The sequence below is a fragment of the Arthroderma uncinatum genome (genome assembly GCF_011692745.1).
Source record: "Arthroderma uncinatum strain CBS 119779 chromosome Unknown scaffold1, whole genome shotgun sequence".
Taxonomy (NCBI): domain Eukaryota; kingdom Fungi; phylum Ascomycota; class Eurotiomycetes; order Onygenales; family Arthrodermataceae; genus Arthroderma; species Arthroderma uncinatum.
The window spans coordinates 5209947-5236259 of NW_022983863.1; the positions used below are offsets into that span (position 1 = coordinate 5209947).

At 49.3% G+C, this 26313-nt stretch overlaps 8 protein-coding genes across 8 annotated transcripts; 6 read left to right on the forward strand and 2 right to left on the reverse strand.

Moving 5' to 3' along the window:
• Positions 1 to 321: 321 nt before the first annotated feature.
• On the forward strand, positions 322 to 4241 carry GIQ15_01591 (uncharacterized protein; the record flags this gene model as incomplete). The annotated part of the gene is made up of 11 exons (XM_033549008.1): positions 322 to 387; positions 478 to 507; positions 586 to 658; positions 719 to 790; positions 844 to 1565; positions 1620 to 2391; positions 2450 to 2932; positions 2995 to 3227; positions 3320 to 3698; positions 3767 to 3938; positions 4001 to 4241. 11 exons carry the CDS (start codon positions 322 to 324, stop codon positions 4239 to 4241), a joined length of 3243 nt encoding a protein of 1080 aa, XP_033409959.1.
• A 147-nt stretch (positions 4242 to 4388) lies between these two features.
• GIQ15_01592 (uncharacterized protein) lies at positions 4389 to 6699 on the reverse strand (the record flags this gene model as incomplete). The annotated part of the gene is made up of 3 exons (XM_033549009.1): positions 4389 to 4696; positions 4769 to 5418; positions 5900 to 6699. 3 exons carry the CDS (start codon positions 6697 to 6699, stop codon positions 4389 to 4391), a joined length of 1758 nt encoding a protein of 585 aa, XP_033409960.1.
• A 1102-nt stretch (positions 6700 to 7801) lies between these two features.
• Positions 7802 to 9949, forward strand: GIQ15_01593 (replication factor-A protein 1; the record flags this gene model as incomplete). The annotated part of the gene is made up of 6 exons (XM_033549010.1): positions 7802 to 7908; positions 7964 to 8109; positions 8162 to 8252; positions 8310 to 8856; positions 8915 to 9807; positions 9859 to 9949. 6 exons carry the CDS (start codon positions 7802 to 7804, stop codon positions 9947 to 9949), a joined length of 1875 nt encoding a protein of 624 aa, XP_033409961.1.
• A 1500-nt stretch (positions 9950 to 11449) lies between these two features.
• GIQ15_01594 (uncharacterized protein) lies at positions 11450 to 13432 on the forward strand (the record flags this gene model as incomplete). The annotated part of the gene is made up of 2 exons (XM_033549011.1): positions 11450 to 12154; positions 12212 to 13432. The coding sequence occupies 2 exons, from the start codon at positions 11450 to 11452 to the stop codon at positions 13430 to 13432; spliced, it is 1926 nt and encodes a 641-aa protein (XP_033409962.1).
• Positions 13433 to 14925: 1493 nt separating this feature from the next.
• Positions 14926 to 17515, forward strand: GIQ15_01595 (uncharacterized protein; the record flags this gene model as incomplete). The annotated part of the gene is made up of 4 exons (XM_033549012.1): positions 14926 to 15080; positions 15158 to 15719; positions 15785 to 15970; positions 16052 to 17515. The coding sequence occupies 4 exons, from the start codon at positions 14926 to 14928 to the stop codon at positions 17513 to 17515; spliced, it is 2367 nt and encodes a 788-aa protein (XP_033409963.1).
• A 357-nt stretch (positions 17516 to 17872) lies between these two features.
• On the reverse strand, positions 17873 to 18190 carry GIQ15_01596 (uncharacterized protein; the record flags this gene model as incomplete). Its single annotated transcript, XM_033549013.1, has 2 exons — positions 17873 to 18024; positions 18103 to 18190. 2 exons carry the CDS (start codon positions 18188 to 18190, stop codon positions 17873 to 17875), a joined length of 240 nt encoding a protein of 79 aa, XP_033409964.1.
• A 588-nt stretch (positions 18191 to 18778) lies between these two features.
• GIQ15_01597 (uncharacterized protein) lies at positions 18779 to 21733 on the forward strand (the record flags this gene model as incomplete). Its single annotated transcript, XM_033549014.1, has 1 exon — positions 18779 to 21733. One exon carries the CDS (start codon positions 18779 to 18781, stop codon positions 21731 to 21733), a length of 2955 nt encoding a protein of 984 aa, XP_033409965.1.
• Positions 21734 to 22531: 798 nt separating this feature from the next.
• Positions 22532 to 26218, forward strand: GIQ15_01598 (uncharacterized protein; the record flags this gene model as incomplete). The annotated part of the gene is made up of 2 exons (XM_033549015.1): positions 22532 to 25157; positions 25224 to 26218. The coding sequence occupies 2 exons, from the start codon at positions 22532 to 22534 to the stop codon at positions 26216 to 26218; spliced, it is 3621 nt and encodes a 1206-aa protein (XP_033409966.1).
• Between the last annotated feature and the right edge of the window lie 95 nt (positions 26219 to 26313).

The following is a 26313-nucleotide window of genomic DNA, read 5'->3' on the forward strand; positions in this document are numbered from 1 at the left end:
CCATCCACCGCACACTCTCATCCTCCTCTGACAGGGCCTCATCCAGCTGAATTGCATCACGGCCAGCTCCCCCTCGCCCCCAGGCATTTCAAGCGACCGTCCCGCGCGAGTTATATCCGCCGGTCTTCTCTACACCTCTGCCCCTCCTCTCCTTCACCTCCTCCGCCTGGCTTACGACGGGCTCTCTTCTCTTCTCCCTCTCACCCACGCCTCAGCCACACCTGCATCGGAAAAACGCCAACTACTTGCTTGCCGCGGCTATTTAGGACGGAGGAGCTTGAGATCCGGGCCTGTTCCCTTGAACCCTGAGATTGATGCGCTATGTCGGTCTCTATCCGGGAGCTAGATATTACCGTTCGGGCCTTCTATGAGGGAAAAGGCGAAGCTGTAAGTCCATGATAGTGGTCGCTACGGTGGTATTTGAACCATGCTGGATAGATCTAGTGCTAATCCGTTGCTTTTCTTAATTGCTCTTAGCAAAAACAAGCCCAACAAACCCTTACTGAGGTATGTCGTTGACACTGCTGCCTGGAGCTATCTCGCTTCCTAGATATATTCGACGTGTAACTAACCGAGGCCGTGTAGTTTAAACAAAACCCCGAATCATGGGTGTTGGTGGGCAACATCCTTCAGGAATCCGAATATGTTCAGACAAAATGTATACTTGTAATTCCTGTCGATTGTCTTGATATATCATGTGCTAACTCATATCAACTAGACCTCGCCCTCCAAGTCCTCGACGATGTTATTATGACACGATGGAAAGTCCTGCCTCGAGACCAATGTCAAGGTACAGGGAATCACCCCCCTTCAGCCGCTGATGAACACCTCCATACTCACCAGCTGCATTAGGAATCCGAAATTTCATAGTCAATTGCATTATCGACCACTCCAAAACGGAGGAAAAGCTGAAGAGCGAGCGGGCCTTTCTCAACAAACTTAATCTCGTCCTGGTGTCCATCCTGAAGCAAGAGTGGCCACACAACTGGCCTACCTTCATCAGCGAAATCATATCATCATGCCACACAAGCTTGTCGATATGTGAAAACAACATGGCCATCCTCCGTCTGCTCTCCGAAGAGGTGTTCGACTATTCCCAAGACCAAATGACCTCTACAAAGGCTAGAAACCTGAAGACTACCATGTGTCAGGAGTTCTCTGCTATATTTCAACTGTGCTCTGAAGTCCTAGACACTGCGAACCAGAGCAGCTTAATCAAAGCCACCCTTGAGACGCTGCTGCGTTTCCTGAACTGGATTCCTTTGGGATATGTGTTTGAAACACCCATCATAAACACCCTCTTGACTAGATTTCTAGACGTGCCAGAGTTTCGCAACGTGACGCTCAAGTGTCTTACGGAGATTGGAAGTCTTCAGATCGGTCCACAGTACTCATACGATGAGAAGCTCGTTCAAATATTTACGGACCTTCTGACAACCGTGTCCAAGATCATCCCCCTATCTTTGGACTTGAGGGAAACCTACGCGAACAGCAATTCCCGAGACCAAGAATTCATCCTTAATCTCGCACTTTTCCTTTGTAACTTTTTCAGCGTTAGGCTACATGTAAGTCATTCACAACGCATCCTTTGGGTATATATCTTCTAACACATGTGGCAGCTTATCGAGAAACTCCCCAATAGAGATTATCTTACTCATGCGCATTTCTACCTCATTCGAATTAGTCAAATTGACGACAGAGAAATCTTCAAGATCTGTTTGGAATACTGGACCCGGCTGGTCCAGGAACTATATGAGGAGATGCAGCAGCTCCCAATCACAGATATCAATCCGCTAGTCAGCATGGGAGTTAGCGGACTTTCAAATGGCGGCGCGCCTCACCCAAGCACACTCGCAAACTACCCTCTTCGAAAGCACAAATACCAGGAAGTTCTCACCAGTCTAAGAACCGTCATGATCGAGAAGATGGTGAGACCAGAGGAAGTGCTGATCGTTGAGAATGACGAAGGTGAAATTGTGCGAGAGTTCGTCAAGGAGAGTGATACCATTCAACTGTACAAGACGACTAGGGAGTGTCTTGTCTATCTTACCCATCTTGACGTCGTAGACACGGAGAACATCATGGCAGACAAGCTTGCCAAACAAGTAGATGGGTCTGAGTGGTCGTGGGCCAACTGCAACACCCTCTGCTGGGCCATTGGATCTATCTCTGGAGCTATGAACGAGGAGACTGAGAAACGATTCCTCGTCACCGTTATCAAAGATCTCCTTGGCCTAACGGAGATGAAGCGCGGCAAAGACAACAAGGCTGTTGTGGCAAGTAATATTATGTATATCGTGGGCCAGTACCCTAGGTTTTTGAAAGCCCATTGGAAATTTTTGAAGACGGTTGTCAACAAGCTTTTTGAATTTATGCACGAAACCCACGAAGGTTTGTGATCCCAATCTGATAAATGGCTTTTTTATACGGGTGTATGTTGCTAATCCAGAGAAAACAACAGGTGTCCAGGACATGGCATGCGATACTTTCATCAAAATCGCGAACAAATGTCGCCGCCATTTTGTTGCACTACAGCCTAGTGAGACCGAACCTTTCATCGACGAAATTGTGGGATCAATGAGAAAGATCACCTGCGATCTATCTCCCCAACAAGTCCACACCTTTTATGAGGCTTGCGGTTACATGATTTCTGCCCAAGGCCAAAAGGGGGTTCAAGACCGTTTAATCGAAAACCTCATGGCACTGCCAAATGCTGCATGGGATTCGATCATTAGCCAGGCTACCCAGGACCCATCCACACTCCAAAACGCAGAGACCATCAAGATTGTTGGAAATATCATGAAGACCAATGTCGCAGCTTGCACCTCCATCGGTAGCTATTTCTATTCTCAGATCGGCCGAATTTATCTTGATATGCTCAACATGTACCGAGCATCAAGTCAACTCATTTCAGACGCTATCGCATCAGATAGTAAGTATCCATTTCTTGCATAACATGCTTTCTTCCTTCGATGATCGCTGACTTCTTGCTAGCAACGGGATATGCTACCAAGACACCGAAAGTTCGAGGGCTACGGACAATCAAGAAAGAAATCCTGAAGCTTATTGACACTTATGTTGAGAAAGCCGACGATCTTGAGATGGTCAACTCCAGCATGGTTCCACCGCTTCTCGAGGCCGTTCTCTTAGATTATAATCAAAATGTTCCCGATGCTAGAGAAGCTGAGGTGTTGAATGTTATGACAACCATTATACACAAGCTGCACGTATGTGACACTGCTGCACCCTCTTGCAATTTTTGACTATTTACGACCATCTACGACCCTTTTATTACAGAACACGCTAACCATATAATTAGAACCTTATGGACGACAAAGTCCCGATAATCATGGAGAACGTGTTCGAATGCACATTGGAAATGATCAACAAAGATTTCCATGAATATCCAGAACACCGTGTGGGATTCTTTAAACTGCTACAGGCGATTAATCTGTACTGCTTCTCAGCTTTGTTGAAACTGGATACAAGCCAGTTCAAATTTGTCATCGACTCATGCATGTGGGCGAGCAAGCACGACAATAGAGAAGTGGAAAATACTGGTCTCACCATGTGTCTCGAGTTGATGAACAACATGGCAGACTCAGATCCCCAAACCTCGAGTGTTTTCTTCCGCCAATTCTACCTCCCAATATTGCAGGATGTATTCTTTGTGCTTACTGACACCGATCACAAAGCTGGTATGTTGATTTTACCGTCGATATACACACACAAAGGGAGCCAAGGGCTAACTCAAAATTACTTCTAGGTTTCAAATCCCAGGCAATGCTCCTTGGACGAATGTTCCACTTTGTACAATCGGAGAAGATTCGGGACCCCATCTACGGTCCTGATCAGGCACCCGTTGGAACATCAAATCGGGACTTCCTCCAGGAGTACGTTGTGAATCTGCTACAAAGTGCCTTCAAGAACTTGCAAGAGTATGTTGAATCCCCTCAAATGCTATTCATCCATACAACAACATCGCTAATAACCATAATAGGGCGCAAACAAGACAATTTGTTACCGGACTGTTTGTCATGAATGATGACTTTAACAAATTCAAGACTCATCTACGAGACTTCTTGATTTCCTTGAAGGAGTTTGCTGGCGACAACACAGAACTATACGCCGAAGAAAGGGAACAGGAACTGAAAGAGGCCAAGGCAGCTGAGCGAGACCGTGCCATAAAGATAGGTGGGTTGCTTAAACCTTCGGATATGGACCAGGAAGACGAGCTGTGATACACCAACTTGGATGTTCTTTTTGATCCTTACCCTTCACAGAGAAAAACATTACGAACCCCAGTTTATGTCAAAAATTCTCTCGTTCATCTCATAGGAAGTTTGTAAATCATAACAGGCCTTATTTCAACAGTGCAGAATTGCATTCTACAATTGCACGTCATTATCAAATAGTCTCACTTCCTCGCCTGGTTTGAAGGGTGGTAAACCAATGTATGGGCAACCATCACAACGGAACGCATCCCCAAGGGAACAGTTCCCGCAACTCCCAGTTTTCCCTTGAATAGTAAAGTCAACCTCGGCTATTTCCTCGGAATTCAGTTTTAATGCTGCTAGTTTTTCGTCTGCGTTCGCACGCTGGAGTTTATCTTCTGCTTCAAACTTTTGAGCTAGCCCGCAAGTACAGTCCTTGCAGGCCCTTCGGCGCTTGCCAGCTTTGGGTCGGCATTCTGGGGCTAGAAATTATCAGTTAATCGAATTGAGCATCCTAGGGGGAAGAGGGAGAACGGAGGAAAAGGTGAACGTACGCTGTATAATAGGTCTCTCTAGTTCATCCTCGTCCATTAATTCATCCTCATCAATTAATTCATCGTCATCATCGTTCCCCGGGCTATTAAACACATCATCTGTCCCTGTCGACAACGTTACTATGTTATTCTTAGATGTCGTCGGTGGCTGTTCATGGTTATTCGCATCGATGTCTTTCTTGGCCTTCCGGCTTTTGTTTATTGAAAATGACAGTGAAACTGATTGCTCTTCAAAGGCTGGCTTTACCAGCTCTCCCTTATCATTGGCCATCAATCCGCATAGTATCGCCTCGGTGCGTGCGGGTTCTTTGATTGTGGCAGACGATCCATCCTGGTATTTCAATATGCCGCCGGGCTGTAGAGTTCGAACGATCTGCTGCAACGTTTCTCGGCCTACCAGCCGCTCGCTTTCCATGCTAGTTCCATCAACGTCTGTGAGAAGTAGAACTAGATTGTAAGTGGACTCCGGGAGGGACACAAGGCCAGCCGCAAGCCGATCAAGCATTTGTAGATCCCTGGTGTTTTTGTCATACTGATTGAGGAGCTCGGCCAGCTTGTCAGGGTTCGATGAGAGTGAAGGCGGGGAGAGCAGCAACACTTTAGGTGCACCACTCATGGTGGCAGCAGGCGACATGGCGGGCGGAGGCTCCCTGAGCACCGGTTTGTAGGGTATAAGAGCTGTAAAATCGTAAGGGGATCTTGAATGAAGAGATGACCGCTTGATCAAATTATTTTCTAAGTCGCATGTATGACTGGCGTCAAGGATTACAAATTCGATAAGCATGGTGGGCGGATACTCTAATCTAAGCAGTCACGTGGTGATAAGAAGCTCCACCAAGCGCTATCGGAGTGGCGTGATCTTTGATGTTATTATTCAACAAGCAGGCCGGACGATGGTATAATTATCTGGAACAGACATGAAAAAGCCAGGCATAGCTTATAATATTGTACCAGAGATGACACAGTGCTTTATTAGCTTGGTTAAAATGCCCTGGAAATTATAGAAGAAACGGAATAAGCGGTTCAACGCCTTATTTGATCTATAAACTGTTTTAAATAATTCCATTCTAAAAACAAGCTATTCGATATTAGCAGAAGTTATTAGGTAATGTATTGGGGTTTAGAACTCACATGGTACAGCCAACACACAGGCCCGCCGTTGCGACTTTGACGAGATTTTCAATATCTAGACTTCCGGAGACACCAGTATATTTCATCGATAGCCAGCCGATAATTCCTGTAATGCAGACACCTAAACTTGGTAGTACCTCCCTGGCATGTAGCTTGCTATTATGATTCTCAAAGAATCCCTTGATAAAGAAGCTGCTCCAAATTATGCGGGCTGCCATGTTGACAAGGTTCGCCCACAGAAGTCCATATACGCCGGATTGCGTGATTTTTAGAAACACATATGCAGCTGCCACAAAAAGAGCGGATAGAATCCCCATCCACTTGGTTTGTAGCCGTAGCTCGGAATTCGTAGCCGCGGCGGACACAAACGCTTCGGTGATGCCGTTTACTGCCAGAAATGGAAGATAATAGCAATATGACGAGAGGACTTGCTGCGTCTCGGGGGAGTCCCAGTGTGAGCCAATGACAAGCTTTATTGCAAGAGGAACGGCCGCAGGTCCGATGGCACCAATCACCACGCAAATGATAGTGTAGCCACGAAGGATAGTAACGAAGTGGGATTTTACAGCCGTGATGGATTTATCCACGGTGCGCCCGGCTTCTCTTATACCCAATAGTTTGCTGAATAAATTGCGACTGTATTCTTCAATCGGTTGGAAAACCGTTCGGGCAAGGAGGCCTCCGTAATTCGAGGCCAATGCATACTGCCCCTGGATTTCGAGGCTCGCTAGTGAAGCAAGTATGACGGAATCACTCTGCGTAAGGATATGTTTTGCGACAGACTGCAAATACAGGTTCATACTCAGGGTTATTAAGTGCAGTGGAATAAAGTCAGATACAGAATTGGGGATAGAATTGGCATTTTCCCTTAGCATATGTTAGTTTACGGAGGTCCAGACGGCAATGGCATATTCCGACTCACGTATGGTTAATCCGAGCGGGATATAGATGAAAACTGAAGTTCCGTGCTATTGGCCTGGCGGCAACGAGATATCCGCAAAACAAAAACGTAGCATATCCAAGTTGGCCAAGTGCAATGGGGAGTATCCCCGTGTTCCCATAGCGTTGGTTTATAACTAGTACAGTAGTACAGCTGAATAGAGCCCTTGCCACGGAGGATATCATCTCCACTTTTGCTCTTGTACCGTAGAGCATTCTTTGTTGAATCACCGCAAAAAGAGGTTCTGAGAGGAGTTCTAAAATAGTAGCCAACTGAACTATCAAAAAACTCATTTTCTCGGTGCGGTCAAGGACCATTTCGCCTTGGCCCAGATGAAGATAAAGAGCACCAAAAACATATGCCATTGGAATCCCCAGGGCTATCGGAACATACGAGACATTCACAACAGCTTGACTCCCACCACTCTCTGCATGTTTGGGATTTTCTTTTATCTGCTTACTGGCAGAGTCACTTTCAGCGGACTTGGTAGCATGCGTTGGTTGGCGCTGTGCTGCCAGTCTGATACTTTCTCTTGAAAAGAAAAGAACCGTAATTGAATACAGCTCAAGCTGGGAAGCGAGACCTAGGGCATACGGAGTGATGTGACGCAAGAGAATTTGATTTGCTAGAAATGTGAGCCCGCGAGAGACCACTTGGATAGCAATCAGATACACCGGGCCCAGTGCCTGGGAGGTATTTTGCGCCATGCTGGTGCCGAGGTGCTCCAAAGAGACAATATATTCTTAGATATCAACAGTAATTTCCATGGTAGACCATCCCAATTCGTGGAGACGAGGGCACACTGTGCTAGGTCTCTGGTGTCGAGAGTAGAAGTTGATACTTGTCGCATCCAAAAAACATCGGTGCTAACCACGTGATATTTCTAATTTCCAAACGCGTCGCGAACAACTTACATAATCCCCCCACCATACCTACCTATCCTTCAAACGCGTCTTCTATTAATGAGGAAACTTGACGTTGACAACTCTTCCACATACCAGAATACCTTGAGGACTGTGCATACTACACGATTCAAGATGGCGAACCAGATATCAGTAGGCGCGCTGAGGTTGGAACCCTTTATAGCCATGATTCCTTACTTTGAACTAATTTAATTCCTGCAGTGGCATGTTCGATGGCACGAAACCAAAGGTCCTCCAGCCTATACTACAATGCCTTCGGATAAAGCCTGTCACTGTGCGGGAGCAAGAACGCTTTGGGGTCGTTTTTAGTGATGTGACAAATTTTGTTCGAACAATGTTACCTACCCGTATGTACCGGCAGCCCTTCGAGTGGCTGCACTTCAGCTAACCTCCTTCCAGAGTTGAACAACTACGTTAAGGAAGATATGCTTCGCCGTGGATCCTTCGTTCGATTGACCAATTTCCAAGTGAGCGTCGTAAAAGGCAAAAAGTGAGTGGCATGGTTACGCATATTTGTAAACATGGGGTCGCCTGCTAACGATTGAAGTCTTCTCATTATTATGGGGCTCGACGTTCTCAGTGACCTAGGCGAGGCTGAGAGGATTGGAGATCCAAAGCCGTTGGAACCCAAATCAGGCGATGACATGGGAGCACAATCAGCCACTCTCTCGAGCAATGAGTTCTATAATGCACCACAGGCGCCACAAAACCCTCCGCAACATTTCCAGAATGTTCAGCGCCCTCGGACAACTGGTCCTACGCCTAACGCAAACATATTTTCGATTGAAGCTTTGTCCCCATTTTCTAACAATAAGTGGACTATCAAAGCTCGTTGTACACACAAGTCGGAGATCAAAACATGGAAAAATGCGCATGGGGAGGGAAAACTTTTCAGCGTTAACCTACTGGACGACAGTGGAGAAATTAGGGCGACGGCTTTTAAGGACCAGTGTGATCTTCTCTATCGAGTCTTTGAAGAGGGTAGTGTATACTACATTTCAAGCCCCTGCACCGTGAAGATCGCCAAGAGACAGTTTAGTAATGTCAATAATGACTACGAGCTTACATTTGATAGGGATACCGTCATTGAAAAGGTAAAGGAGCCTCCTTCCTCTAATACAGGACCATCAAGTTTCTAACTTTGATTACTAGGCGGAGGATCAAAATGATGTCCCTCAGATCCGTTTCAACTTTACTGGCCTCGGCAACCTCCAATCTATTGAGAAAGGAACTACGATTGATGTTCTAGGCATACTGAAGGAGGTCGATGCCACTTCCCAGGTGACATCAAAGGCGACTGGGAAGCCATACGACAAACGAGAGCTTACGCTTGTTGACAATTCGGGGTTTTCAGTGCGCCTCACGGTCTGGGGAAATACAGCAACTGCTTTTGACACAGCCCCTGAATCAGTTATTGCATTTAAGGGAGTCAAGGTGTCCGATTTTGGAGGCCGCACCCTGAGCCTGTTAAGTTCTGGCACAATAACAGTCGACCCCGATATCGAGGAAGCACACAGGTTAAAGGGCTGGTATGACGCACAAGGAAAGTCAAATTCCTTTACAGCCTATTCCTCCGAGGGAGGTTCTGGAGGTGGTGGCTCGTGGCCGGCCTTCAAAACCGTTGCTGAGATTCGAGATGAGCAAGTGCCAACTGCTGAAAACCCCGAAAACTTCGCGTTAAAGGCCACCGTCATCCACGTGAAAGATAATTTATGCTATCCTGCGTGTCCGAACGAGGCTTGCAAAAATAAGAAAGTGACAAGGGGTGATTTGGACCAGTGGCATTGCGAACGATGCGAAAGATCCTACGCAAATCCAAAGTATCGTTATGTACTCTCTCTTAACGCCTCTGACCATACGGGACAAATTTGGCTTAGTTGCTTTGACGAAGCTGGCCAAACGATATTTGGTATGACTGCGGATGAATTGATGAGGATTAAGGAGCAGGACGATGCAGCTGCAACTGAGATAACTAAAGGTGCAACATATTGCACGTGGAATTTTAAATGCAGAGCGAAGTTGGATACTTATCAAGAGCAGCAACGGTAAGCTTTCTCCATCCGGTGCTTAACTTGATGCTAATGATCGATTTCTAGGACCCGATATAACGTTTACGTTGCAACCCCCATTGACTACTCAACGGAGGCCGACCAGCTTGCCAAATTAATCGCCTCTTACAATATTTAGGCTGACTGTTAGCAACTGGCTGTTGGATAGACTTAAAGAATGCCCTCGTTCCTTGAAATACTTCTGGGGGATGGGTTGTCGTAGTAAGGTAGACCTCAAAGTAGTTTAGTTACATAATCAATGCAATTCTGCTGACTCATGGAATCATGTGACTGGTTATTATTCACCTCAAACTGGGGATCACAAGGAGAAGATAAAAAGCAACTCAGCAACAACACAGCGAACGAGGAACGGATCCAAAACCTCGCGACAACGAGCGATGATGCCGTTGCTGCTGCTGGTCAAGATCAATCTTCTGTAAGATTGGAAGTGGTTGAGCACCGTCTCTCGGCCATACTTGTTTCTACACCGGCTTGAAAGGATATTAGCCCTGCATACGGGCCTTCCTTCCACATTGTGTGATTATCCGCAAGACCTCTGGATTATGATATCGTTGTCTGCTCGAGACAAACGATCATATCGCTTTCTTGCAATTACTTCCCCACCTTAAACAGGCCGCCTGGCTACTGGTTGGCATCATCCTGATGAAAGCTGGGAAAGCCATATTGATATCACTATTGTCACTGTTTGGTTCGCTTTAATGAGGCACATGCCATGACTAGTTGACTTTCTAGGGAATTTATTATTTAAACGATGACTCGAATACCATGCCGCTCGACGGCGGTTCGAGGGATACGCGCTCGCCAAACCTTGCCTAAGGTTACCGCGCGCAAACATAAGATTATATTGGAGAGCATCACACAAGAGAAGAAAAAGCTTCGCAGTGCCGTATGTATATGGTCTATTCTTAAACCGTACTTACGTCAAATTCTAAGTCGAGGATAGCTTTCGTTTGAAACTAAACCGCCTGCTGGATATACGTTCATACCAGCAGGGAACCCGGGGTTCACTAATGGATGTAAGGAATTATGCCGAAAGGATGGGTTCAAGGTTTACACAGTATCGGTTAGTTCTTTTACTTCCCCTTTCTTTCTGCGATGTTTTGCTGCTCCGTGCTTTCCGTTTGGTCAACGTCTGGTTACTGACTGTTTATTCTAATATTTACAGACGACCCCCCATCAACGAGCGCATGACCTTTCTCAGCAAGTCCACAGAATCGGATACCACTTTCCTAGTGTTGTGGTAGCTACAATATGTATGGAGCGGGGGTTATTCCTCTCTTCGAGTGGGAGAGTAGTAGCATATCATAACCATCGCCCTGGAGAGACGCAAGGTAACAAAGCTGCCAACTCAGAGCAATCACAGAACACGATCGATGCGGAAGCACGGGATGCAATAAAAGATTTGTTCCCCAATATACCGACTAAAGACCTGAACACGATTATAAAAACGGCTTTTCGAAAGGTAAGTCAACCTTCATCATCGTGTTCGTTACTAATTGGTAATTAGGGAAAACGTAGAGTTGGTACTGCAGTTGAGCTTCCATTGGCACGCCGGGCCCAACTGGCAGTAGTTGCTCACATCCGTCATATCTACACTAACTACGACCGCCTGCTAAAAATGACCTCCTTCCAGGAAGCTAGGGCAGCAGTCGAGGAGCCATGCCTTGCGAAACTTGTCCATTGGAGAGGCGACGATGAGAATGGCGCAACAGTGCTTGAAGACGTATTTCGAGAAGTCATCGTTATATCTGACGATGAAGATGATGACCGAGATAACGACGAGGAGGAGGCAGAAGTACCAGCCCCATATGAGGATCGCAGACAGAATATGGAGCCGATGTCAAGCAATGCCGCCAGAGGAGAGGCTCAACACAATTATGGAGCCCCACGGGAAAACTATCCTTTTAATCCGGCTGGCGCCCGCCAAATCACTGGACGAGACCCTTCTGCTGCCAATTTTGTTGCTGTTGAGCCTCCCAAGCAGTATACAGAACGGAGGAACCATGACCACCGGGGATTTAGGAGATACGAGGCGTGGGATCGAGCAAGGACCCGGTATAGCAACCTTGTAAACAGTGGTTCTTTTGTACCCGCCGCACTAGAGCCTAGAGAGCAATACTCTCCACGTTACTCTCGTGTTGAACCGCGGTCTGCGTTCCCGGATGTTGGAGGGCATCATGTTCAGTTGTCACCAACTAGAGAACGTGCGGTGACAACACGACCTACTGATCATATCAGGAGAGAAGTCATTGCAGATTATGCGCAACCGATAGGCAGTTATACGTCAGCAGGATTTACTGCGCCGCAAGAAAGAGAGCCGCTGGTAAGGTATCCCTTAGCGTATAAGCTATATCGGCCGTTTTGAGACTAACGATATCAGCAGAGATATCATCGCCCCGCGGACCATGCTTCTTTTCCTCCTGCCTTTGAAAGAACTCAGCAGGCCTATGTTTCCCGACAAAGCCCAGTTCCTTCTAATCTACATAGGGCAAGCCAGCTCGAGTCTAGGCGCAGCTATCCTCCATCTGAGGATACAAGGTATGGGCTGGTTCATCATGAACATCCCCAACCCCGACAGGGGCCTACTAACGAAGCCCGTGACTATCCCATCCTTCCATCGATCGAGAGTCCGATGGCACCGGCTAGCCGACCAGAGAGACAAGAAGAATATGACACACGAATGCAAAGCCCGATGGTGATATCAGGCCAGCCAGTATCCAGGACCATGAGACCCCTTGGCCCTGGGCCACCCCCTCAACCAGATAGGACGGTGCAAACTCCGCATCCAAGGACGGAGAGGCACTGGGATGATCCAGGATACACCCGTGCGATTGAACCGTCGCAGAGACCTTACAGTCACTCTGGCCTGTACCAAAACGAGTTTTCTCCGCCCGTCGCCAGTCAGGCCCAGCCGCTGCGACGCGCAGAGACACTCGCACGCCCGGCCCCGGGACAGCGAATAGTCAGAGTGTCGCAGCAGAGCGGCGGCTTCAAGGACTATCCTCGCCACGTGACGGAGAGCTGGGAGCGAGGTGTATCACATCAAGCCATAGCTAACCAAGGTGATACCAGGAGAGTGGCTTCGCGGTATCCCTACCCCGACAACCCAGCGATTGTCATACGGCATAGACATAGCATGAACTCTCGCCTGGTTGCCTATCCTGACGATCCACCCACGGCTGCCGGTAACCGCTTGACGCAGGTTCGCCTATATGATCGACCCGTCGAAACGCGTCCTCTTATGGTAAGCCGCAATCTCTTTCTTGTTGCCTCAGGACCTCATGATCTAGACCTCAATGCTCATACGTATATGACACAGCCTGGCGAAGCTCGATACTCTACACAACCTCTCCAGCAGCACCACAGCAGCAACTACAGCTCAGAAACAGCAGATATGCGCTACTCCTACGTGGCGAGCGATCGTCCACCCCCAGGCACATATCCCAGTGCCGCCTCTGCCTTCCACACCTACAGATCACCTCCACCGCAAGTACGCACCTCCGAATCTACTCCTACCATTTCCCACCCTGTTGCACCTCATCAACTCGACCCAGCACATAGCTACGTCCAAGGACAGCCATACACCAGAGAGTACCTGTAGCATCCTGTTTATCTGTAGATACTATCTTCTCTTTATTTTATTTTTTTTGGCACAAGCCTGTTAATATTTACCTCGCTTAATGTTTACCCTGCAGATCGACGTATGTGAAAATCGCCCTGGTACCTGACGCAGGAACGCGCAGGCCCAAAGGCAAAAAGCCACACACAGACGAAGCTTAATAAGACTACATAATATAATCTCTCTCTTTATACGAACTGTCCTGTATACCGACATGGGCGACCCAGGGATCGATGTTAAGATGAACGAGCCCGTTCGGCCAGGGATGCAGCGTAGGATTGACCGGGGCCGTCGAGGAGAAAAGCAGGATCAGATCAAGCCAACCCGGAACTTCGGCCCTGGTCTTTACGATCGAGCACCAGGAACAACCAAGCATGTGAGACACAGGCTAGTCCTCGCGGTCTCTCGTTATGAGAGAGACCTGGGTCCTGGCTGGTCGCTGGAGTACGGGGAGATGTAACGATAACGAACGCCACCGCCGTATCTGCGGCCGAACTCGCCAGACAGACAGACAGACAGACAGACAGACAGAGAGAGAGAGAGACAGAGAGAGAGAGAGACAGAGAGAGAGAGACGCGAACTGTGGCCTTGGAGGGCATCATCTCCGTGCTCCGCCAGCAGTCCCGACCAGCAGCCAATCCGGCTTTCTCTGGCGCGGCGATGTTTTAGCGAACATGGATCATGGTTTGCCCTACGCAGCAGCTTCAACAGGTTGACAGGATCTCGAAGCCGTATCCCTACCTTATAACGTCTGACAGGTGGGCCTTATCCACCCACCGCGCTGGAGCTGGCATCAAGTCGCTTCCTGGGTCTCCCCTCTTGGGGCAATACCCAGTCTTCGGATTTGGCGATTGCGCCGTTCGGCTGGACGGAGTTGGCTGTCCAGGTTTGGCTGCGATGAAAATGGCTTCATCGCCGGCGTCTCTCGCCCCAATGGATGTCGTCTGCTGTCCTTCCTCTTTCTCTCTTCTCCTTCTTCTTCTCTTCTTCTTCGTCTTATACCGTCCTGGTCCTATACAGAGTGCTCCCTGATACCTGCGGCCAGATTGCCCTCTAATCTTGTCACCCTTGTCCTCCTACCGCTAGCTTTCTCTCGTTGGCTGGCTGGGAATACGGAGTACTGTGAGCCGAGATATACTACGGACTGCATACATATACCTATATATATACACTGCGTACGGAGGGGCGAACGTACTCTCGCAAACGTCTCAAAGCCCAGGCGACTACCATGGGCTGGCTCTGGTGACCGAACTAGGTATCATTGCTGACTGCCGACAGCCGCGGGAGACAAAACCTAGCCCCCTCGGGGTGCATACGACACACTTTCGCTGCTTTCCTGGGAGTCTTCGTCTCGTCGTGAGGGATAGATCCGTCTTCAGAACAGGAGATCTCATTTTATACAGTAGGGCCATCAATGTCCCGGTGCTGCATTGAAGCTGTCTAACATTTACACGTCTGCTCCAGAATAGCCAGCCATGGCGGAAAATGGCACAGAATTTCGCGCCGTAACTGTTCACCAGTCGTTCCACGCCGAATTCATCGTCTTGTCGTTTGTTGTTAGCCTCGTCGGGTGTGCCACATGCCTCGAGCTCCTGCACCGACGAACTGCCCGTCTTGGGCTCTATAACTGGTGGGTTGAATTCTAGCGGAGAACGCCCATGACTCGATGATCCATCATACGCTAACTAGCATGCTATGGCTTTTCAGGTACTTGTTGATCGCTGCGGCCGTTTGCATGGGAGGTATTGGAATATGGTGCATGCATTTTATCGGAAACTGCGCCATACGGCTGCATCGAGACAACCTACAGTACCAGATTTCTTATAGCTCGTCGTTCACAGCCACCTCGTTCTTCCTGCCGATTGGGGTCCTCCTCTTTGCGTTCTACTTTATCGGCGCTAGCGAAAGAGCAGGCTATCTGTATATCGTCGCTACCGGGACTCTCACCGGCGTTGCTGTCTGTGGTATGCACTATGTCGGGCAACTAGGGATTGCCAACTATAGCTGCACCTACGAGATCGGCAATGTAGTCGGCGCCGCCGTTATTGCTATCTGCGCCAGTATTACTGCGCTGGGAGTCTTCTTCCGGCTTCGGGCATCATGGACGGACAACTGGTGGAAACGGCTCTGCTGCGCGTCAATTCTGGCCAGTGCTGTGTCCGGAATGCACTGGACTGCAGCTGTGGGAACCGTGTATCGGGTGACGGACGATATCGGCACGATCGGGCAGCTCTCATCATCGCAGGCTGTTATCATCTGCTGCACACTGGTAATTATCCTTTGGTTCCTTCATGTATATTCAGACACGAACACTTTCCGCTAACCAGTATCTAGTCTTTGAGCTCGTGCTTTTTCCTTATTTGTCTCGCCGTTATTGCCGGCCGACAACGTCAGAGAGTGGCTAAAAGAGTACAGCAGCTGTCTCTCGCCTGTGCGTTTTTCGACTCTTCTGGCAGTGTCATGGTGGCACCTGATGGCAGTATCCCAACTCACAAGATAACGAATCATTACGTTGAACGAGTCAGTGTTATTCCATAGCCCCGGCATATATATATATATATATATATATTACCTTCCATGCATACTAACAGCTGCTTTCAGAGTTTCGCCGATGATGAATTCAACCGAGTGCACCCAGCATTCCTCTGGGCGTTCAGAGCAAGCCGGAATTGGCCCTATTTGAGACAGTTCGTACAGGGCATGAGTTACTATATCAAGTCGGATGAGTCTATGAAGCAGTACTGCCCAGGTGCCGGCACTACCCCGGACACAGGCGATAACAACGTCGACTTCGAGCTCATTTTCAAGCAGCTTTTTTGTATGGCTGCACAGGGCCTTTCCGACGAGTTGCGACTGCCACTCGACAAATTGGGAGTTCTGTACGATGATGTCCTATTGACGGGAACCCAAGCCTTGAAATCTCGCATCAAGGATACCGAATCTCCGCCAACACCCTCGACGGTCGTGGGAAAGGGACAATGCATATTTATAGTACGCCAGCTCAGCAAACAGGAGTCCATCGAGCTGTCGATGGGGGGGTATCGTTTTGCAGCTCCCAACCATATCTCAGCTACGTTGGCCAAGTCGATGCAGGTAGATCCCAAAGATATGTTAAACAACCTAGTACGGATGCGAGATTACTCGACTTCCGAGAGGATGTTAGATCCAGGTGTCTATCTCGTGGGATTTTCACTATACCCCTCTGTCTGGACGGGGTTCGACGTCCTGGTGTATGGAGACGCTCCGAACCTACTTCCTAATGTCCGGCTACCGATTGAATCCGTATCCCAACTACATTTGGATATATTATCTAGAATGGATGGGTGGCCGCTGTCTCTCTGTTTGAAGTGGCTAAAGGCCAACGGTGGCTACGAAGACCCCGAGGCCCAGGCTTTCTGTCAAGCAATGTACGGGGCCGCATCGAACCTCTCTGCCTCTATTGATAGTCCGACCTTTGGTCAGGCCAAATTCTCCTCCCAGCGGATAAACATTCCCTGCAGGTCGCCAGGCCGCCCGCAAGCGGCTGGAGAATGCGTCGCATTCTCATTTCACATTATAAACGGGCTACTTACCCGTACCACACCACCACACCTACGCCTTACTCCGCTGCGGCTGTTCAACGTCCAGCAGCAGGTCTACCCTGGTATTTCAGACCACGAAGTGTTCCGGGAGAGTCTGAGGGACGAGTTTTCCCACTGTCTCTACGGCGAGGGGACGAAATTAGGCAAATTACCCCCTCCACCATCCACAGCAAGGTCGATGTCGTTACGAAGCTCAACCCTGAGTCGACCAGGGGACGAGGACTCGAAGAGCATAGCGACGGTCCAGGACCAGCAGGATCCCTGGCGGCCTGCGCACGGTGGCATCGTGATCCGCAACCAAATTACGGTTGATGTGGTGCAGAAGGACGAACAGGCATTATACAATAATGACGGCTACGAGATGCAGAACCTCGGAGCTACTGTGGAAGCAGGGTATGCCAAAGATGAAAGTGAGACCTTCGTTGATGAGCTCTGCGCGATCTGTCGAAAAGCGGCGGCCGAGCAAGACCGGGTGAATAATTAATCATGAGAACTCACCCTCCCCCTTACGTATAATATCTTCATGTCTATTGTATATTTACAATTTGTCTTTATTGATGACCGCTCGAGCCAGACGTCTGTACATAATTAATGAGAAAAGTTTCACCTAAACACTGGATTATCAACACGGGCAGGGATAAAGTGGCTGCTGGCCGAGTCGGGGCAAAGCTCGCTCTGCATAGAAAAGAAACGTAGGAATATAATTTAACTAGCCCGGCATCCAAGACGGTGGCTGTACGGAGTAGGCTAAACTGGTTAATTTAAAATATTCTCCCCAGGACAGCCGCAGATCGTGTTTTGGAAAGCCGACTACCCCGCCGCCCAATTTCAGGGGTCGCCTTCAAGCCGCCATCTCGACGCCATCAGCTTCGCCCTTGGTGACCGACTTTCCGGTCTTCTTGATGACCGCAAGGACGTTCTCGTAGCTGACGGTGGGCTCGGTGGTGACCGTCGCCTTTTGCGTGTCGAGGCTAACCTCGAAGGACTTGACGCCTGTACGGTGTCAGTAAGTAGATAGAGAGAACATCTCGACAGTGACGCAGCGATCTGGGTGAACGGGGTGATCCCTACCGTCCATCTTCTTGAGGACGCGTTCGACAGCGCCTGAGCAGCCACCGCAGGTCATGGTGACGTCGAAGATGTACTGATGGTCTGCCATGGCGAGGATACGGGGCAGTGGATGGTAATCTCGGTTGGCGGCAGGCGACTTGTCTCGAGATCGAACGTAGAGATCTGCTCGGAGTATCGTATCGTCGCGAGATCGATCTCGGGGCTAATTATAGCAGGACGGCGAGCGTGGTGGGTTTATATCGAGAAAAAGAAAGGAGGCCCAAGATAAACGGACTGAAGCGCACCCTCGTACTCCGTATACTCGACACTCTCCGGACAACCGCTCAACACCACTGGACACTGAACACTAGACACTGAACACTGGACTGGACGCTGGACAGCCAACGAGAATGATGCTATTGATATCGCCTGACTCCTGGTTGCCACCAAAAGCAAAGAACCCGACGGCGTCCTCTCGTCGTTTGACCAAGTTTCTAGATGCTGCGACCGGAGCGCCCGCAAGATGTCCGCTTAGTCATCAGGGCTTATCATGAAACACCTCCAGAATAGACCATGACGCTCTCCCTGTTTTAACCAGCACGATCGCCATTCTTCGAGCGGCAGAAGACACCTTTCTGGCCGTCGAAGATACCTCCTTAGCTTCCCGTCCAGCACCGCGGGATCGCAGACAACCACCATGGCCTGCCAGGACGACGTCGACACAGGCGGCCCCGTCCAGCAGCAGCAGACCGCTTCGACGCCCATACCCAGAGACACCAGGTCCCAAGATATAGAGATGGCCTCCGAAGACTCGGCCGTCAGGCTCGCCCTTCCTCCTCGCCTCGCAGCGCGGTTCAACCGGGTCTCCGCGACCTACAGGCGCGCTTCCGTGCCCTCCATGTCCCGCCGCAACTCGTCGTCCTCGATACACTCCAATCTATCGGTCCACGGCGGTTCGCATGGCGACCACATGGCGCCGCATATCCGTCGCAACATGATCCTCGAGTCCCGAAAGGCCCGTCTGGCAGACAGAGCTGCGCATGTGGAAAAGGTCAGGCTCCGTGCAGCCATCGCAAAGAACGGGGCGAAGAGCGCTGCGGCAAAGGAAGAGAGAGCCCAGGCTGCTCAGCGCACACGGGAGAAGCTTCTAGCAGACATTACCGCAAGATGCGAGGAAGAGGTGCGCCGGGCAAAGAAGAAGGCGGAAGATACGGAGGAGAGGAAGGCGGCACAGCGCGCAAGGCTCCGCTTGGAGATGGTCGAAAAGTTCGCGGAGGCTGAAAGACGCAGGCAGCTCTACCACGAGACACCCCGTCGTCGCCGGACTTCCAGCGTCCCGGCTGTCCCGGCTGCCCCAGCGGCCGAAGGGGTGAAGATTAACAAGCCAGAAGTGACACGGCTTACCCCGGCTGCTGCTGCCCGCGTCATCCAGAAGGCATGGAAACATTACCGCTCACGGGTACTGGTTTCCAGATATCTGGCTCTAAACCTTTCCCTCGAGAGGATCGGACTGCTGGGATTCGAGCGGACCGCGGCCTTGGTGGCCAACGAGGTCACCCTCGATGTGACTGCCACCATGCTTCGGCTTTGTGGTTTGCAAGATACCCAAGGAGGCGCCCTTGGTGAACGGGGCGCTGTTCGCATCTTCCTGAGCAGCTACGTTATTGCTGCTTATCCAGAACATGTCCTGAGCAGCGATGGCGAACAGGAACAGGACTTAATCTCCAAGGCTAGAGAACTACTCGTTATCTTCCAGAACTTGCTTGACAAGATTGCTGTACTCGGACTTGCCGATGTTTCTCTATCTCCTAACATGCTATCCTTGTCCGAGGCCTACAACATGTTTGTCTCCGCCTTCCACGCTTGGAAATCTCGCGATTCAACTGTGCTTATTGAAATCATGGTTGCCCAATTCACTGAGTTGGAACTGATCTGGCAGACGGTAAAGGATGACCGGGCTGGTGGAGTCGCAGGTGATTATCAACAGGGCATCCGATACAACCAGACCTTGCTCCTAGCACGATTGAAACGGCTTGTTGGCTCTGATGAGGCTATGAAGCTGATCAAAAAGTCACTGAAAAAGGCGAACTGCAACAAACAGACCAATATATCTACTGAGAACACGATTCCCAGAGCAGTCGATAAGCCGTCGACGCCAGCAGCGGGCTTGACGGAGTCAACAAAACCGCCTTTTGAGGAAATGCTCCATTACGCCACCGCAAACATGCCAGAAGAACAGCTGGAAGTAGAGGCAGTGTCACCACAGGACCGGCTGACAAGAGCCCTGACAGCTCTCCCAAACAACCGAACGCTCGTCCATGAGTTGCTCATAAATAGGGAGTTCCGTATTGAACAACGCCACTATACTGAAGTTCGCCGGCAAATAATGCAGCATGTTTGTGATATTATGAGACGGGAGGTAGCTGCTGGCTTTGGTACCAAGTGGACCGTTGCTCTGGCCACTGTCATCCAAGATAGGCTACTCCGTTTCCTCAGGCAAGGGAACTCCTTACATAACCTAATCACTGAAGTCCTGGACCCTACCCACATTGAAAACCAGTGCAACTCGGGCACTTTTTCATACGACACCTTCTTTGATTTCATGGGCAACATACTGTCTAAGTTGTGTGCTCCATTCCGTGACAGTGTCGTGGAAGAGTTTGCAAATGATAAATCCGGGGACGAAATCGACCGCCTTTCACGCCTGATGGGAATCATCGACCTTCTTTCGCTGGATCATACAAACTTTATGCTCCAGGTGGTATCGCCTCAGCTAATTGAAGAAGGCCCGCAGTACGAACAACGTGCCTTCGATAATGATCTAGAGAACGGGACAATTACGCTTGATAGGACTCGGGAATTTTGGCAGCGGAATTATACGATGTTTGGTGCAGAACCCCAGCCGGTCATGGGCAAGATTTACGCTCAGGGCATGGTCGATCTCGTTCTAAACAATGCAGTTATTCCCGAGGAACGTATTCCGGAGACCCTTCACGCAGACCATGGAAGACTAAGACAGCTTCGATCTCAAGTCTTTAAGATCGCTGCCACTGCTTCAATTCTCCTCACTGCCAAGAACCTGCTCAAGCGTGACGTTCGCTCCCAGTGGAAGACCGAGGCAGACAGAATTCTTGCCCTGGACTGGAACAATATCAAGGCTGAACGAATTCAGTCAATTATTGATTCTACCCACCCCATGCCCACTGCGACTAGGTCTCAGCTTTTCCACACAATCAAACGTGTCGTTGCGCCAGCTATCGCGGCAACTAATGCTGCCTCTGCTCTCGCCCCGTCAGGTTTATCTGTGACCACGACCTTCCAGTCTTTCTCTGTCAGACCATCTTCGGGCTCGTCAGATGTCGGTTCTGAGCTCTCAAGTGGCGCGATATCTTTTACGGACCCCGTGGCTCGACTCATGCTCACAAGGCTCCGAGCCCATATTCTGGCCCGTTTAAGCGCAACCAATACAAGGGAACGCGTGAGAATGACGACCACGGCAAGCCAAGGCCTTGCAGGTGCTGGAATGCCTGAGTTCGTCAGTGAAGTAGGAAAAGTTGTCGAGAGCCTCGACAAGATCCGAGAGGTGGATTGGCTATGTCATTCACTTGTCCATGAGAAGATCTGGCAAGAAATCACCGTCAACTTGCCATGAAGTAGTTCCTGAAGTTTTCGATATGTCTACTACCTTTTCGTTTGCTTTATTGTTTGGCACATGAGTTTCTGTATTTTTAGTGCCGCTCGCTCCCTCAAGTTCATATATATCGCGAAGCTGATGGCTGCGAAGCTATATAACAACCGCTATCTAATTTTTGCACAATGATACGTTTTATATCGAAATTGTTACCAGTTCAGAATTTGTCTTTTATTCTACTAGTAATCTACAGACTGTCAATCTTATCAAGTTACATCGCAGTAAATCCCCTTGCATATGACCAAACTGAAGACGGGGGTTGCTCGTGCTTACATAATATTGAAGACTTGCCATGTCACATCTCAGAGGGCGCCAATCAACCGATAGGGTGGCGTCTCTACGGAACACAGCGGAACAGCAACAAAATGCCGTAAAGCCCGGAATACTACGATCAGGAGCTCAAAATGGGCGTATATTGAATGAAGATGATGGTCTCTAAGTCTACAGGCCATTTTGGGCCTCTATATATGTGTGTGTGTAAAGGGCTAACCCTACGATGAGACGTGTGTAGGTGGATATGCCAGGGGCCGTATGAGGTCACGTGATGCAACATATCCGACATCACATGTTGACGCCATTATTTATTTGGGTAACCTTTGTAAAGAAGCACAAGAAGCCAGACGGAACCAGCGCTCGAAGACGGCAGTGCGGAAATTCTGACAACCTGAGCTGAATATCGTCGGATATAGAGGCGACAAGTTTTTTATGGAATATTTCGCCTAACCGCCATGGGTGCGACCTGGGCGTTGAACGGGGAGAATGGTCGTAAAACGCCGTGATATCCTCCTTGCCTGTGTGGGAGGCTTTGTCGCATGGGGACTCATAACGAGCTGGTACCCGTTGATACGATTTATTGGATACTCTTTTATCCTGGGGGCCGTGGCTACATTAGTCTCCTTGGCTATCATTTCGATCGTCAACGTTAGGAATCCGAATTACGGCGCCAGGTCCCCGGAGTTATGCGGCCAGCCAGTGGCTTTCCTGTCTGCTGATAACTGGCAGCAGGATTCAAACAATTACGGAGATACCATTATCTACAAACCTGCTCCCCTCTATCCGCAATCGTTTATCGTTTCCGCGGCGCTGGATGAATTACTACAGTTTGTCAAGAGAGACTTTATTGGGTCATGGTACGGGAATATTAGCAACAATCCAAAATTTGCGGATGAGATTGATTCCACTATCAGAACGGCAATTGGACATATAAAGGATCGGCTACTAAAGGAAGACTTCGTGGAGATTTTTGTCGCCAGAATTGTTCCTATCGTGACGAACCATTTGAAAGATGTTGATCTGGCGGAACGAGCCGTGAGAGGCAGGAGTCTGAGCCATGGCGTGACAGAATCAGAAGAACTAGAGATTGCTATTGCTGCTAGGTACAGGGAAGGAAAACTTCATCCAGCCGCTGCGATATCTTCGCCCGACAAGGCCCAAGCTCAACAGGAACACCTACGCAAAATCGTGGTTTCGCTTCTACCTGCGATACTTCCTGCAAGCCAAGTGAATAGTAGGGCAGTATCAGTCTTGACCCGAGAGATTATCGCATGTGCCGTCTTACTCCCTTTGATAGGAGTCCTCGCTGACCCAGATACATGGAATCAGTTGATGGAAGGTTATGGACGAACAGCCCTTCAGGACCGGAAAACGGTCCGAAGATTGCGTGAGGCGCTGGACCAACATGCTCTACCTCTAGCAAAGTCAAAACAAGCCTACATATTCCCAAAGCTTAGTCCAAATGACTCCGAGAGGGACTTTGAGCGCTTCGTTAGGGCAATACGGCGCTGTAACAACTTATCTGACGCGAGGAGATTTAGAAACAATGTTGCAAGTCAGCTCAAGCGTGAAACCATGTTTGATGGACAAGACCCAGTCTATATCCGGCGATTGGAAACCGCAAAGCGGGCATTGGACCAGAAAGTTGCAAAGCTCTCTGCTCCCAGTGGCGCCAGTAATGCGCAGCCATCCACTCCAGATCAGCCATATAGCCACATCTCAAAGCCACAAGACATCTCGTTGGTGGACGTTATGCATAGCGCAGCCGGGCTGTCCTATTTCATGGAGTATATGGATCGTTTGCACCTCATGTCCTTAGTCCAGTTTTGGATCGTCGTTAATGGATTCAGGAATCCGCTCGAGAATGATATTGGGGATGATATATCTTCAGCGCCTGCGTCTTGGACCACAGCAGATAGAAATGATATGATTTTGATAAGCGAGAATCATTTATCGAAACCGGAACTCAAGGTCGACGAGGAGTCTCGGAAGATTGTCAAAAGTTTCATCTCGGCTGGCAAGAGGGCGTCAGCAGAACAATACTGGAGAGCGCGGAAAGTGGTTCTAGCTACCCAGTCAGCAGTTTTGGAAGAGATGAAACGCAAATACTATCCCGCATTCAAAAAATCAGACCTTTACTACAAATTCCTAGCTTCTGACGAAGCGGGAGCGGCAGCAATGACAACAGCAGCCGCATCCCCTTCTCAGGAACTAGACAGACCGCCTCTTAGCCGGTCAATGACTCCCGGGAATTACCAAGCTTCCCGGGTTTCCTCTCCAATGCTTCGAACAGACTCCCAATCCAGCGTGAAGCCAGACTCTCGTCGAAGGTCTACATTGTTTGGCTCTGATGTGCTGGAAGGCGGGCAACGCTTAGATTCAGACAACCCACTGTTCACCGACGACATTGAGTCTGACATTATGGAGGCTTCGACACATAGTCTTGGCCGAGACTCTCAAAGCGGTGAGACAGATGTACAGACAAACCGAGTGTTGGAAAACATGGAAGCTGCTCTCAATGATATTATTTCCAATACCCCCAGCGAATTAAAGGCTGACGAGGCCAAAAGTGGGCTTCCATCACCGTCCCCAAGAGCCTCGCTCGATATGGGTCGCGCAGATGGGCAGACCACCGAGAAAGGAAAGCCGAGCATATCATCGTTAGGCCTTGTCAATACATCTTCTCGAATTGGGGTATTTACAGATGATGATTTATTCCCAGACCAAGAGAAATTTATCGAGGATGAATATGCAGACCCAGATGTGCCAGAGAATGACATCCCTATAGAGGAAGAGATTCATGAGGCAGCCCCCGGGGACCTGGGCCTTACAGAAGCGATATCGGCTCTAACGGCAGATATAGAGAAGCTTGTTTCGCAGGAAGCTGTGATCGATTCGTTGACGAGGAAAGCAGAGTTGACGAACAACGTGGCAGAACTACGTATTCTAGGGAAATCCAAATCGAGCTTACGAAGAGAAATTCGACGTAAAGAGATGCAGAGACAGCAGTATATTGTGCAGGAGAGTGACAATAGTTTATATGGGCGCTCGACGGTTCAAATACCATCGATTTTACTTGATAAGGAGCCCGATGGTCGCGAGTACGCTTTATGTAGGTGTTATGCTCCTTGGCAGTTGTTCTAATGATGGATACCTTCTAACTTATAGCATTGATTAGATGTGATCGAGGTGAAACGGAATGCGGGTGAACAGATGCCAGTCGCCTCATGGGCTGTCCCACGACGATACAGTGAATTCCACGAACTTCACCAACGCCTTCGAGCACGGTACCCTTCAGTGAGAAACCTGGAGTTCCCACGACGACGTATGGTTCTAAAACTCCACAAAGATGTTCTCCATAAGCGCCGTGTCGCGCTAGAATCGTACCTAAAACAGATACTCCTTCTACCCGATGTGTGCGGTAGTCGTGACCTCCGCGCATTCTTATCTCAGCGAGCCATTGCTCCGTCCCGGGAAAAGACCGGAGAAGGCGAAACTAGAGACATAGTGACACGTCTTTACAACTCGGTGGCTGACGGCATGGACGATTTCCTCGGGAACATCGCTGTGCTTGATCAACTCTCTACGGCAGGTCAGAACCTCATATCTGCTGCAACAAGCCAGTTGGGCGCCTCCCAGGCTGGAGGACTCGGCGCTGAAGAGGCAGCCACAGCAGCCGAAGCAGAAGCAGAACTTAACGCGTTTGAAGATCGGGAGCTCGAGCCCTTCATCAAGCCAATCTGTGATATCTTTTTAGAAATCTTTGAACTGACGAGGGGCAACAACTGGCTTCGTGGACGAGCGGCTGTTGTTGTCCTACATCAGTTGCTTGGTGGAACAATTGAACGCAAAGTGCGGGAAAACGTCAAGTCTCTACTCCAGGATAACTCTCTGCTCCATTACATCGGGCTGATAAAGGATACTATGTGGCCGGACGGGAAGCTGCGTGAGGCCAAGCTTCGAACGGGCCCGGAGAAGCTCAAGAGCCGAGCGGAAGCAAGTGTGATGCTAGCTACTTTGATCCCAGAGCTTGCAGCGGGTGTCGTTGGGCGTGCAAATGCGCAGGCTGCCGCGAGACGGATATTTTCAACACTGAATAACCCACGGCTAAACCTACATCTTGTTTATACCATTCTCGACGAGATGCTCCTTATTTTATCTAATGGACGATGAACGTGTATTCATTCTACTATACATATACCTCTATACCCTTTTTATTTCTTATGAAGTTGATAGAGATAGTAATAACGAAGTCATATTACAACGCA